The sequence below is a fragment of the Delphinus delphis genome, chromosome 18 (genome assembly GCF_949987515.2).
Source record: "Delphinus delphis chromosome 18, mDelDel1.2, whole genome shotgun sequence".
Taxonomy (NCBI): Eukaryota; Metazoa; Chordata; class Mammalia; order Artiodactyla; family Delphinidae; genus Delphinus; species Delphinus delphis.
The window spans coordinates 9,118,148-9,131,793 of record NC_082700.1 but is presented as its reverse complement, the minus strand read 5'-3'; the positions used below and the strand labels follow the sequence as shown (position 1 = coordinate 9,131,793).

The 13,646-nt window shown below is 33.7% G+C and overlaps 1 protein-coding gene across 6 annotated transcripts in view; it reads right to left on the bottom strand.

The window, feature by feature from the left end:
- Positions 1 to 507: 507 nt before the first annotated feature.
- PDS5B (PDS5 cohesin associated factor B) overlaps positions 508 to 13,646 on the bottom strand; it is a 197,080-nt gene continuing 183,941 nt past the window's right edge. For 3 of the 6 annotated variants that reach the window (XM_059996004.1, XM_059996006.2, XM_059996010.1), the window contains 4 exons: positions 8,548 to 8,987; positions 8,347 to 8,457; positions 5,650 to 5,785; positions 509 to 4,197 (listed from right to left, as the gene is read on the bottom strand). In XM_059996004.1, the coding sequence (XP_059851987.1) occupies positions 4,162 to 4,197; positions 5,650 to 5,785; positions 8,347 to 8,457; positions 8,548 to 8,987 (723 nt within the window). In that variant the 3' untranslated portion in view covers positions 509 to 4,161. Of the gene's footprint in view, positions 4,198 to 5,649; positions 5,786 to 8,346; positions 8,458 to 8,547; positions 8,988 to 13,646 lie in introns of all 6 variants that reach the window. The other 3 variants (XM_059996005.2, XM_059996007.2, XM_069540023.1) reach the window with 2 other exon arrangements.

Below are 13,646 nucleotides of genomic sequence, written 5' to 3'. Positions count from 1 at the left end.
CAAGTAAGAAAACTATTGAAAGCACAGATATTCCGACATTTATAACCACAAAATATATAACAACTATAGCACAAAGAGTAGAGGCGCAGCAAATGAAATTGAACTGTTTTCAAATCCTTGCATTGTTCAGAAGGTGGCAAAAACATTAATATAGTGCAGACTATAATAGGTGAAATACAGATATTATAATCTGTAGGGTAACCACTGAAATAATAATACAATCGGGTGTAACTAAAAAGCTAATAAAAGAGACAGAATAGTAAGAAGTACTTTACCTAGCCAAAGGAAGGTAGGAAAAGGAGAAAATAAAGGAATAAAGAAAAAATTGGCAAAAAAATAGCAATAAAAGCTACAGTATCAGTGATTATACCAAAAATAAATAGTCTAAACACTCTAATTAAAGAACAAAGATTCTAAGATTGGATAAAAGAACAAGACCAAAGTATAAAATGTTTACATGACATGCACTTTTAAACATAAGGACATAAACAGGTTGAAAATAATGGAACAGAAAAAGTTTTGTCACGCAAACAATAGTTAAAACAAAACTGGTTATCAATTATCAGATAAAGTAGGCATGAAGTATTCATACAGCTAACAAATGATGTTTTATAATTATAAAAGTGTCACTTCATCATAAAGACATTAACAAACCTAAATTTTACTGAATAATGCAGCTTCTAAGTATATAAAATAGCTTCTCCTCCAATCATTTCTACTCTCTATCCTGCTTTCCTTTTCTAATCTCCATACTTTTCACAGTATGACATTATATATTACTTATTGTTTTCCTTAGTCCCCCACCTCTTTGTGGAGAATGTAAGCTCCACAAAGGCAGAGACTTATTCTATCCTGATCACACTATATCCTCTGTAACTAGCCTAGCACATAGTAGGAAATCAATAAATATTCACTGAACAAATTAATAAAACTGTCACTACAGTAACTTATTTTCTTAGTGTTTACTTTTAAAGTTTATATTATACATTTCTTTTCTTCAGTTATGCAACCTTTTAAATAATACTTAGTAAGTCTCTGCCAGCCAAGATGTTGCATGAGAAGTTTAAACAAGAAGTCTGAAAAATGTTACTAGGAAATATATTTCCTCTTTATGAAACAAAGCCTCCAAAATTAAAAATCACTAAAATGTGCCTTCCTCCATTTAGTAAACGTATTTAAATATATATAGATAGACTCACATAAATAAAATAATACAGTTATATATTAGCTTTCATGTTTATTCAACTTCACAGAAAATCCAAAAGTGTGTCTGAAAATTGATTATCTATCTAAATACCAACTGTTCATTACGGTGACATAATACTATGTGGTAGGGGAGATATGCCTAAGTTAAACAAAGTCTTAAATTCCTGACATTCTTTAAGTGGGCAAAAGGAAAATCAAAAATCAAACTTACAAGTTATAAGAAAATACAGAAAGTAATGTAACCTTTAATACCCGGAACAAGTTTTACAGCCACATTTGTAATTTACATATACAGTGGAGATCACTGAAAAAGCTTCCTGTTGCACTGCAGCAAGAAATTTTATTATAGTGTAGATTAAACGGATTTGCTACAGAGTGCAGCAAGACAACCTCACTGAAGAATCATAAGATCTTCATAATGGAACTTGTTACAGTGAGTTAAATATTTTCTTAACTTTTTTATACAGTATATATTTTCAAAATGAACATTATCACTGAAGAGTTTGCTAACCACTGTTAGCAATTAACGTTTTACACATACTTAATTTTACTTTAGTTACAGTATGTGGTTCTCCAAATGTTAGTACATGAAATGTTAAGTTTCAACATAATGAGATAATCCCCTAAGATGACTCAGGACATCAAAACTTTGATCATTATTGCACCTATTTTTTCTACAGAAAAATGGAAAATTTACATCATAATCCTCCCAAAAAGTGAACAGACAAGTTATAAAATCACAGACTCACTGTCATTGAACAAAATCTACAATGAACATTTTTTGTGAACTGATGTACAGAATTAAATGTGCAGTGAAATTTGGTTAACTATGATCATGCAAATAAAAATCCTCCACAATCATTTTTTCACTGTTTTATAAAATGGTCTTAAAGATATACTCCCATAAACATTTCCGGTGCAATTTAGTCAACGACAAAAATACAAAGCTATCCCTTATTCTTTATTTTATAGATTTAAAAACATGCCTTTGTACTGCTGAAATAGAAATAGTGTGTTTGGGAGAACTGAGCTAATGACACATTTAAAAACCAACTGTATCTTGGTCCAACATTAGCTGCCTTGATATACAGCAGCCTCCCATAATCACTGGTGTCAGTACTGTTGTAGATGAAGAATAGTTAAATATTGAGAGATCAAGACACAATTCAAAACTTTTTTTTAAAAAATAAAAGGCCGTTTCATAAACATGAAGAAATCTTCAAAAGAAAAATAATCACATCAATTGTGATATACACTGGAAAATAGTAAAATGTCACTTTCCAAAATAGTTTCTTTATTATATCCCCCATCTATTATAACCAACTTGGAAATATACCTTAAACATAATGGCATATTAAATGAAAATGCTCCATTATCCATTGTGATAAATTTAATAAGTTAGAATACGATTTTCTTTTCTGATGGTAACCATGAAAAAATGAAAGAACAGCACCTGAAATACTAAAATGAATTTAGGAAAGCATTAAGTTGTAACCTATATGTTTTGGTTGAAAATACAGTTCATAAAACTGTATAAAGGATGCTGCCTTTGTTTCTATATTTTGTAGATTACAACAAAGAAAAAAGATATGCTCTAAACCCAAATATATTTCCACTTCTCCCAATCTGGACAAAGTGGAATTCCATTCGAAGTTCATAAGATTGTGAACCTACAGTAGCTCATATAGTTGGATATATCACTCCCACCCTGCCCCTCCCCCCCAGAAACAATTTTTGGCTCCAAAATAAAGTACAATAATAAACTCTTGATGAAAAACTATGTTATGGGGCAATCTATCATATACTATGGCTAAATACGAATTTACAGAAAAGAGCACATCCCATTTTCAGCACTTTTTTTCATAAACATGCAACTCACTATAAAATACAAAACACTTGCTTTCAAGAACAGCTTTATAAAGACACACTGCATCAATAAAATTTTTTTCTTTCTGATTAACTTTACACTGTTATGGAGAACTGAAACATTTCTAATGTGTATATATCAGATTTTATATTATAGTGTAATAATTTGCATTTTCTGAATATAATGTTCAAGAGGAAATATCTATACACAATAACATTCTAGACTATTAAAAACTAATTCAAACTGCAGAATTTTATTGATACAGTAGATTAATAAAAACTGAAAAGGGATGATAAAATGGGATAAAGAACTCAGTACATTATTTTTATAACACACTCTTTAAAATTATAATATTTTAAATCTCTCTCTTTTTAAAATTTTCCTTGCCATGAAAGGCCAGAAAATTCTGGGACCAATACTGAGGTGTAAAATAATCAAACAACTTCAGGACTATTCCACAGTTTGCGTGGCGTCCTCCCATCAGAGGCATTGTTCAGGTGTAATGGCAGACAATTTAGCACCTCTGAAGATTAAGGGTGCCCAGGAGTAAACACTAGGTAAGATACACAAGGGAAAGCGATCATTTTAACTCTCCAACAAATTGTGACATCAAGAAAATGACACCATTTGTTGAAAAAAAATTTTCACAGTAAAACTGCAGAGAATACAAATACAAACACTGACAGATTACTGCTTAAGATCTATCCTAACAAACTCTTTTCAAATCAATAGATCCAATAAACAGCTGGGTACTGTCAGTTTAAAGCCGCAGATAAAAGCTATACAAGCACTTTAGAAGTCAGAAACATTAAAAAAAAAGAAGAAGAAAAAATATATTTACAAGTTTCTTCTTTATGTCTACATAGCCATCGCACATTAGACTTTTTCACAAGACTCCATAGTCAATGTTATACCGTGCGCATGGCTAAAGCACGTGACCACAAATACATGAGGTCATCAGAGTAAGGTCCAACTGTCCACTCTTCAGCAGTCCCACTTTGTGCATCAAAGGCTTTACTCAGCCTGAAGCTTGACAAAAAATTATTTTTTTCAAAGCTTTCACATAGAAAGTTATTAATGACATTTGTTCATCGCCTTTCTCTTTTAGAACTTCGCCGCCGTACCTTGAAAGAAATATCACCAGATGCTTAATTAAAATGGGTACATATTAATTAGACACAGCAGTAATTATTTTTTAACCAATCATTATTCTTACATGTTCTTGATTTTCTTTGCTTTTCTTTCCTCAAAACCTTTCTCCTATGTTAACTTCCTGCCTTGACATCACACATTTAGACGTACATAATACATGAATGCCCATAAACAGCCTTTCTCAGGATAGCAAAACAGAGAACTATTTTACTTTTCTATTTAATAATTTTAAAGAGAAATGAACAGAAATCAATGCCAACAGCAAGAAAAACAATTGCAAATATCACCTTTTTACTTATGTTTCTGTAGTAAAAGAAAACATTTAATATTTATGAATTTAGGCTCACAGCTGTCTTTCTCAGAAAACAGCTATTGAGTTTGGATCATAACAACTATCAAATACATATAAATAATCTGAAATTCAGACATATTACCACTTACTGGCAAGTACTAATGAAAGCATAAAACTTTAGTTCAAAAAAGATCAGTATTAACAAGAGGAATACAAATAGAACAGGATTTTAATTTAATTAATTTACAGTATAGTTTTTCTTTGATGAAGACACCAGTCACTATGTACAACTCTTCAGCCTTATTTTTACACCCCCCTAAAACCCTTTACAAACAAGCCCAACTAGTTTGAGACCATAATTCAACATATTTATCTGTGGTCTTAATTCATTCACATAAATGCATCCTGATGCAGAGAGAAGTGCTGATTATATTAAATAGAACAGAGGGGCAGGGATCAACCCTGGGACCTGATCAAAGAACACAGGTTTCTCAAACAAAGATGGCTGGCTGAGCTGACCCAAAGATTCACCATTAATGTTAGGAAGATGACAGCTCTTACTTAAATGTGTTAATTATATTTCTTCCAAAGAGAAAAAAATCTGAGATGTAACCAGCAAAACCATTCATTTCTTTAAAACAAAAGTATCTCAGGAAGCATCACATTCCTACCTCTGTAAAAGAAGTGTCTATTACCAATTTTATGAATTCCAAAAGCTAATTTTAGTTAAAGACATGATTTTATTCTATACAACTAACTACTAGTAGCTAGTGGGAAACTCAAACAAATACTTACGAAACAAGAGTATACATAACAGATACAGGAAGAACTTAAATGCGTAAAGTGTTGACATCAGACTGCCACTTGTTCCTCTCTGCATTCAGTTTTAAACTGGGCATTTACACTTTCACTAGGCTACGTCTATTATTCTCACTTGGTTTCAGGTTTTCACAAAGGACATAGTCTCCACTATCTAAGCTGGCAGATGAAACACTATAAACTAATGAAGAAAAATATATAAATATTTAGAATTATTAAGTAACAGCAAGTGCTAAATGGACCTGACCAAATATTTACCAACTCTAAGTCTATATTCCATACTATTACACATGGCACTTTCATAAACACATACATTTACTGCAGAAACTTCTTCTTCCTCTGTTTCTTCCTGTGGATTTTCATCGACAGGAGAGCTACCCTGAAACACATCTACTTCTTCACTTGAATCATTTTCTTTAGTAGCGGCTTGTTTGGAGCGTCCTACACGGCTAGAGTAAAACACATGTAAAATAAAATGAACATTCTGATCCTTAAGTGGTAGGTTACTTCATAACAGGAAATGCTTTAAATATTTCACAGGCTTTCATTTATTATCATTTTTATTCTCAATTATCTTGTAAGCCAAGAAATATTTTTCTTACATTCCGAACCCTAGACAAGCACTTAATCCTAGAATCTTACATATAAAAAGATCTACCAAATAACAAGTCAGTGTAACTGAGACCAATACCATAAAGGATTTTAAAACATAACCCAAAGTCTACTCTTCCTTTTACCTTTCCCAACTCAGTAAAAGGCTGACTTGCTCAAAGCAGAAATTTTAAGAGTCTTTCATCATAGTCTACAACTCTTTATCTAGCCCTAAGATTCTACTTATAAAGAAATCTCAAATCCATTCACTTCTCTCCATCTTCATTGTTACTACATATTTCTAAACCATTCTCATCTCTTGCCTCTTGTCTCTACAAGTAATCTTTCAAAAATGTAAAAACAGCTGATGCCACGCCCCCTAGAGAGCCCCCTACGTACTGAGAGTAACTGCATAAACCTCCTTAATACAGTATATAAAGCGCTGCAGACAGGCCTTGCCTACCTGTCCATTCTCATCTCCTTCCACTCCCCAGTTCCCCACAACTACAACACAGCAATATCCTTGTCTTCCTTCAGCTCTCTGAATTTGCCAGGATTTTTCCCACTTCAGAACCTTCCAAAACAGTGTTCCCTCCACCTGAGTTCCTCTCCCTACTCTCTATCAGTCTAACTCCTACTACTCTCAAGGAACCAACTGGTCACTTTCCAAAGAGAAAAAAACTTCCCCAATTCCCCAGCCCTGTCCTTACATTCTCCTACAGCACCCTAACTTTATCCTTCAGGGCACATATCACAATTTACTATTCCATATTTATGTGTGATTATTTAATGACTACATGCCCATTTAGATGGTAAGTCCTATAAAGATAAGAATCGTGCCTGTTTCGTGCCACTATATTCCCTAGCACCTAGTACCCTCTGAAACAGGAGACACTCAAAAATATGTAATAGATGTCACCATTTAATTAAATGTATCTCTCTTGATAAATATTTGTTTTTTAATTAAGAACTTAGCCTATCATTTCTATAAGCAATCGAAAATAGATATTGTTTAATCCATACTCAAACCAATTACTCAAACGTACTTGATTCAGTTTTTCAGAATTAACAGAAGAAAATACAAGGAAAATAATACAATCTTTCTCAATTCCACTGAGGTCAGAACAAGAAAACAGACAAATCATAACATATGTTATTACATTACCTCTAAAAAGGGGCTTCCCAGTGAAAGGAAGTTAGGTTGTTAAGACAGAATACAGAATCTCTTTCTGTATTGATTTTTTAACAGAAATGTTTGTTTGATTTAGAACACTCATGTGAGGAACTTGTGTAATTTTAGGAGGTAACATGATAATCATCTAAGCCCTTAATTTTATGAGGCCCAAACAGAAACAAATTAAAGTTACAAGCATGAAAGATATTCACCCTGTTATATTCTTGTTATAAAATTAACGACGGGAATTTAAGATGCCTTAAGAATATTTTTTTATCGAAAAAACAATGAGTTTCCATGGTTGAATACAAACACATTTATGAAGCTGCCACAAAAATGTACTTACCTTTACTTTTTATCTGAGGGAAAAATTATATGGAAAAAGGCAGGAAGTACTGGCTAGACACTCAGGTAACTTTTCCTCTTCCTATGGAATACACAGGAACAGGAAAAACTTTGAAGGTAACTGAGTATTTAACCAAGGTCTGTTGGCAACTCTGAAAAGTCAAGCTATTAAAGTATGGGATTACTTTCAGAAAAACTGCAAAAGTTCTAGTAGAAGACACGCTATTCTATTTCTACTTTGAGGAGAAAAAAGTGCCAATTTACAAATTACAACACTGATGCCCCTGTCACTTTAATAAGTTTGGACACAGATTTGTTACTGTAACTCTCCTATAAACATGTACATGTGTGAACATCCAAAACTATCTATAGATACAGATGTGTTAATGTGATTAGAAAACAAACAAAATCAAGACATCAAAAACTTGAGATCACCATGTGGTAATTTCTACAGATGTAATTTAAGAAAAATGATGCCTATTACTTTCCGACATGGTTCAAAGAATCAAAGCAAAAGTGTAAAAGCTATTTTTTAAAGCTGTTGAGGAAAGACACGAAGAAAAATTGTAGCATGGAATGACAAGGTAACGTGGTCTATACTGTAATTATTTAAAAATACTTCATCATCTCTTCAGGTACCATAAAGTATGTATTGGAAATAATAAACTATTTGGTATTCATTTATAAAGTTTTGTCTAAAACCTGTAAAAATGTACAAATGTCACCAAAGGTTGACTGAGTATCAATCACCTAGGTAAGTTTACAAAAATGTTATGTTATCTAGTGTAATGGGGCTAAATATATGGGATTTAAATACAGCCCTATGTATATTTAGAAATTTATGAACCCCTGCAAAATAATCTGAAACTGGTTTGAAATTTAATATTATTTACAACTTACACATTTTTGGGGGGTTGTGATGGTGATGGCGTTTTTGATGGTCTTCCTCGTCCTTTCTGTGGTGTGGATTGTATGGATTCAACTGCACTAGTTTCAGGAGATTCTGCTCTGCTTTGGGGAAGACCCAAATGTGGATAGCATCAAATTATGATTTATAATATAGTAACCAAATGTATGCAGTTTAGAGTTAAACATACTTACCTTTGTTGTGCTCTCCTTGAAGTTCGGTGCTGTTTACTTTTTGACTTCTGTTCTGTGTTTCCACTTTGTCTTTCTTCTTCTTCCTCTTCTTCTGCTGTTGAAGGTCCAGGTTTTTTTTTGCTTCCTTTTTTAGAAGTTTTCATTGTTGGCTCTTCTTTGGGTGTACCTCCACCAGGAGGTTTTGGTGGTCGGCCTCTTTTACCTTTTTTTGGTGGACTATTCTGTTCATCCTCATTTTCTAATATATCTTCTTTGAGCCTCTTTTCCTCAGGCCACTGCTGTTCGTCTGATTCTGAAGCCGTATGGCCTCTCTTCCTTCCACGCTGACTGCCTTTAGGTTTCTGTTCCTGTACCAACTTAGTCAGGTCATCCATCCCTAATTTCTCCTCTGAATCTGTTACAGGTGTTTTTTTCCGGCTTCTAGGTTTGTCCAATTCAGACTAGGAATAAAAGCCACAACTTCAAATATAAAACTTAGTATGCATTGTTAGTATATGTATTTTTAAGAATCAAAAAAAAAATCTGTTATCCACTTCAGTCATAAAAATGTACCTAAATAAGGTATAGAGTTCTGAAGTACATCAGAACGATAACTACTTACTTGCCTTTATTAATAATTTTCTAATTTAAAACACTATCTGGGGGTAAGAGGGTACGTTTTTATTCTTACTCAAGCTAGAGAGCCTCAAATGAAACCCCTCAAGATCAGTATTTGATTAGATTATAAACTTTTGGTGAAGAGCTATTTCATAAAAAAGAACATTCTAAATTGAATGCTTAAATAATGGACAACTATACTGAAGTATAATGGATCTGTTTTGATAGTCAATTTAAGTAATCCTAATTTTACCACACAATGTATAATAAGACATAAAATACCAACTATGTTATATATATATCATGCATACACATCATAAAAGAACTATTTTTATTTTATAAATGGAGGTTGCAATATACAAAAGTTTAAACATATTCATCATTTATTAAAAATTCTGAAAACACTTCTGAATCAAAGATATCACTTCTTCCCAGATACAACTAACAAAAAAAATAACTTAAAAATCAGTGACTTTCAAATTTAAAATAAAATACCAGTCTACATTCACTGAATTTAAGCACTGACCAGCAGATGGAGACCGAAGAAATTCTTCAAAGAAACCAAGAATAGTGTATATGAATTTATAATGCTCTCCACAGGTATACACATGTACATAAGACACATAATATTTTTTTTTTTTTTTTTTTTTTTTGCGGTACGCGGGCCTCTCACTGTTGTGGCCTCTCCCGTTGCGGAGCACAGGCTCCGGATGTGCAGGCTCAGCGGCCATGGCTCACGGGACCAGCCGCTCCGCGGCATGTGGGATCTTCCCGAACCGGGGCACGAACCCGTGTCCCCTGCATCGGCAGGCGGACTCTCAACCACTGCGCCACCAGGGAAACCCAAGACACATAATATTTATAGTACTAAGTTAATTTCCAAAACGTCTGTTCCAGTTTACATTCTTAAAAAAACAGTGAAAAGAAAAATTATCTAATTACTTATAATTTTTTAATATGTTTAATTAGTCACTTGTGTTTCCTGCCTGTGAACTGCCTAATTATATCCTTGGTATTATGCCCTTTGTCCATCTGTTTATTAAAGTCTGAGTTTTAATCTAAATATTCTACACTTTTGTGTATATTTAAATTTTATTTCCTATTTGTTATGAACTGAATTGTGTCCCCACAAAATTCATATGCTGAAGTGCTATGATACTATACTACTTGGAGATGTGGCCTTTGGGAGGTAATTCAGTTGAGATAAGGTCACGAGGGTGGGGCCTTCGTGATGGGATTAGTATCCTTATGAAAAGAGACACCAGAGAGATCTTGCTGTCTCTCTCTCCACCATGTTAAGAACACAGTAAGAAGGTGGCCGTCTGCAAACCAGGAATAGAGCTCCCACCAGGAACTGGATTGGCCCACACTTGATCCTGGACTTCCCAACATCCAGAAATGTGAGAAAATTAATTTGTGTTGTTTAAGCCTCCCAGTCTATGATATTTTATTATGGCAGATTGAGCAGACTAAGACATTATTGTATCTTGTTTTAGAATAGGATGCTGAGTTGAGGTTCTAAACTATTTTTCCTACTTCCACTGCCAAACAGACATCTAATCAATTTCAAAATCACTTATTTGTAATGCTTCCTTTATTTTGCATTATTTTTCAAAAAATAATGTGGGCTTCCCTGGTGGCGCAGTGGTTGAGAGTCCGCCTGCTGGTGCAGGGGACACAGGTTCGTGCCCTGCTCTGGGAAGATCCCACATGCCGCGGAGCGGCTAGGCCTGTGAACCATGGCCGCTGAGCCTGTGCTCCGCAATCGGAGAGGCCATGACAGTGAGAGGCCCGCATGCCGCAAAAAAAAAAATAATAATAATAATAATGGTTCTGGGCTAATGTAACAACAGGGCAATATTTTACTAATTATAGCTAAGTATGTTTGTGTTTGGTTGGGCTGATCTTATTACTCCTCTTTTTTGCATCCATTTTATTCTTCCACATGGACTTAAAATCACACTGGAATTTTACAATGATATCTTCATTTAGAAAGAACTGTCATCTTTTTAACTCATTTTTTCCATGAAGGAATATGGCATGTCTTCTCTCTCTTCTGTTTCTCAGTTTTGGTATTTTCTCCACATAGGTTCCCCCTACCTCTTTTTAAGGTTATGTTTAGATCCATCTATCTAATTTCGTTGTTGTAATGGCTAGTGTTGTAAAGTAAATCCCCTTTCCCCCAAGTGTACATCTGATATAAAGTAAAATTACCAGAGTAAAATTATAGTTACATATATACATACATACGCCTACACTCTTAGTTTTTCAACTGCTTCCCTTATTTTTTTTAAGAGTACAAAAATAAAAATAAATTTGTCTCTTCTTTTTCATTGTCATACTTCTGGCTCCTATTTACTATCTTTCAGAACTGGTCAAATATTCTAGAACAATTTTAAACAACAGGTTGTTTTGTTCCTGAGTTTTAATAAGAATGTTTCAAGTATTTTGCCTTTAAGAATAATAATTTTGACTAAATCACTGACTACTGATTTAAACAGATAAAACTTTTAGCATGTTAATGAAGTATCCTTCTAGTATTAATTTACAAAGAGTTCATATTTGTCAAGAATGAATTCTAAATTTTATTTGTGTCTGCTTGGCATGATCTGAGATTATCTTGTTAGTATTTTTATTTGGGATGTTGATTTGCTTTTTATTCTTTTTAGCGTTTAAATTATCCTTGAAATCTAGGGGAAAATAAAGCCCTATAAATAATTGGTTTTAATTTGTTAGTATTTATCTAGAGTTTTGTACATAAATTAAAAATTACCTGTCATTACTTATGATGGGAAGAGAAACATTAAAACTAAACCCTCCAATTTTCAATGCTACAATTCATTCTGACATCCAAAGATCTGAAAAAGTGGCTGAATTCATTTATGCTCTGGAAAAGGTTGTTGGCAAACCCGAAATTCAATGTCTGTTTTCTTGAGGATATCATAAAATAATCTAAGCTTCCTAAAGCACTACATTCTCTAATTTTTCATTTTGTACCGTATTGTTTTCAGAACAGAGGGGGGTATAAAATTGAGGTTAGAAGCAGGAAATGGAGAAAATATGTTATTTGTAAAGCTAAATATTACAATACAAATGTATATGAAGAATAATTCCTTTGCAGTGAAATTTCAATGTGAAGCTCGTAGTATATAAAAAAGACGATACTCTTTCACCATAATCTATTGGTCTTTAAATTGAACTTCTGTCTCATAATGCTCACCTCTTTGAGAATATTTCAGTTGAAATGAGCTTATTAATAAGGTTCCTCTGAAAATGGATGCAATGTTACACAAAAGACCGCCAAAGGCCTTCATTAATTATATAAATAAATCTTAAAACTCAGAAATTCAAAACTGTTCTATAAAAAATAGACTTCAGGGTTTCCCTGGTGGCGCAGTGGCTGAGAGTCCGCCTGCCGATGCGGGGGACGCGGGTTCGTGCCCTGGTCCGGGAGTATCCCGCATGCCGTGAAGCGGCTGGGCCCGTGAGCCATGGCCACTGAGCTTGAGTGTCCGGAGCCTGTGCTCCGCAACAGGAGAGGCCGTGGCGGTGAGAGGCCCGCGTACAGCAAAAAAAAAAGACTTCGTTCTGCATTGCTCCAAAAGGTAGAACTAGATATGGAATTTATAGGCTAGCAAAATATTAACCATGCTTCCTAATTAAGGGGGTAATGGGGAGGGAAAGGAGGCAGTATATGTGGGTATGGGTAGCCTAGTTGAGGTTTCCAACAAATGAGAGAAATTATAAGCTCTCCACTTAAGGCATTTTCAAGCACCAACTCTCATAAATGATAATGAAGAAATTTCTGCACTAAGTGAGAAGCAGGACTAGAAGACATAAATACCTTTTCCAACTCAAAGATTCTTCCATAAATCAGGATAACAGGATTCCTTTCTGGCTAAGCAATCAATTTTTAATTCTGTTTGGGTGAAAATTTTAAACAGCCAATAAAAATCCGAATTTATAGTATAGTTAGGATTTAGTAAGAATTTTAGAATTTTAATTTTTTTAAGTGGAAAGAGAAACAATCTGCTAAAATAAATTACTGGAGAAATCTGAAAAAAACTGAAAATAATTTAAACTTCTTGGGATATGTAAGCTTGGGCCAGTGGAAGACAGGAGTGCAAGTTCTATGTCAGAGAAAGAAAATGTTTTTATTAATAACCTTTTGCCACTATTAATCGAGTAGATTAAAACATTAACTTTCATTATTATGATAATCATTAATCAAAAATATTAATCTTTATAACAAAACAGCAGCAACAACCATTCATTTGGGCTAATTCATTTATTCTGATAAACCTTACTAGCTAAGTATCCACACTTCACTGATAAAGGAACTCATTCAGGGAACCTAATGGGTTATTCAAGAAATGTTTAGAGCTAACCTCGAAAGTCAAAATATACTCAATTATTAATGCCATCAGGTTGTGTTGCAATACACAACTGTATTCTGTATCTTTACTAAAAGTACCAAATTTGTCTTCAAATGACATGTATAA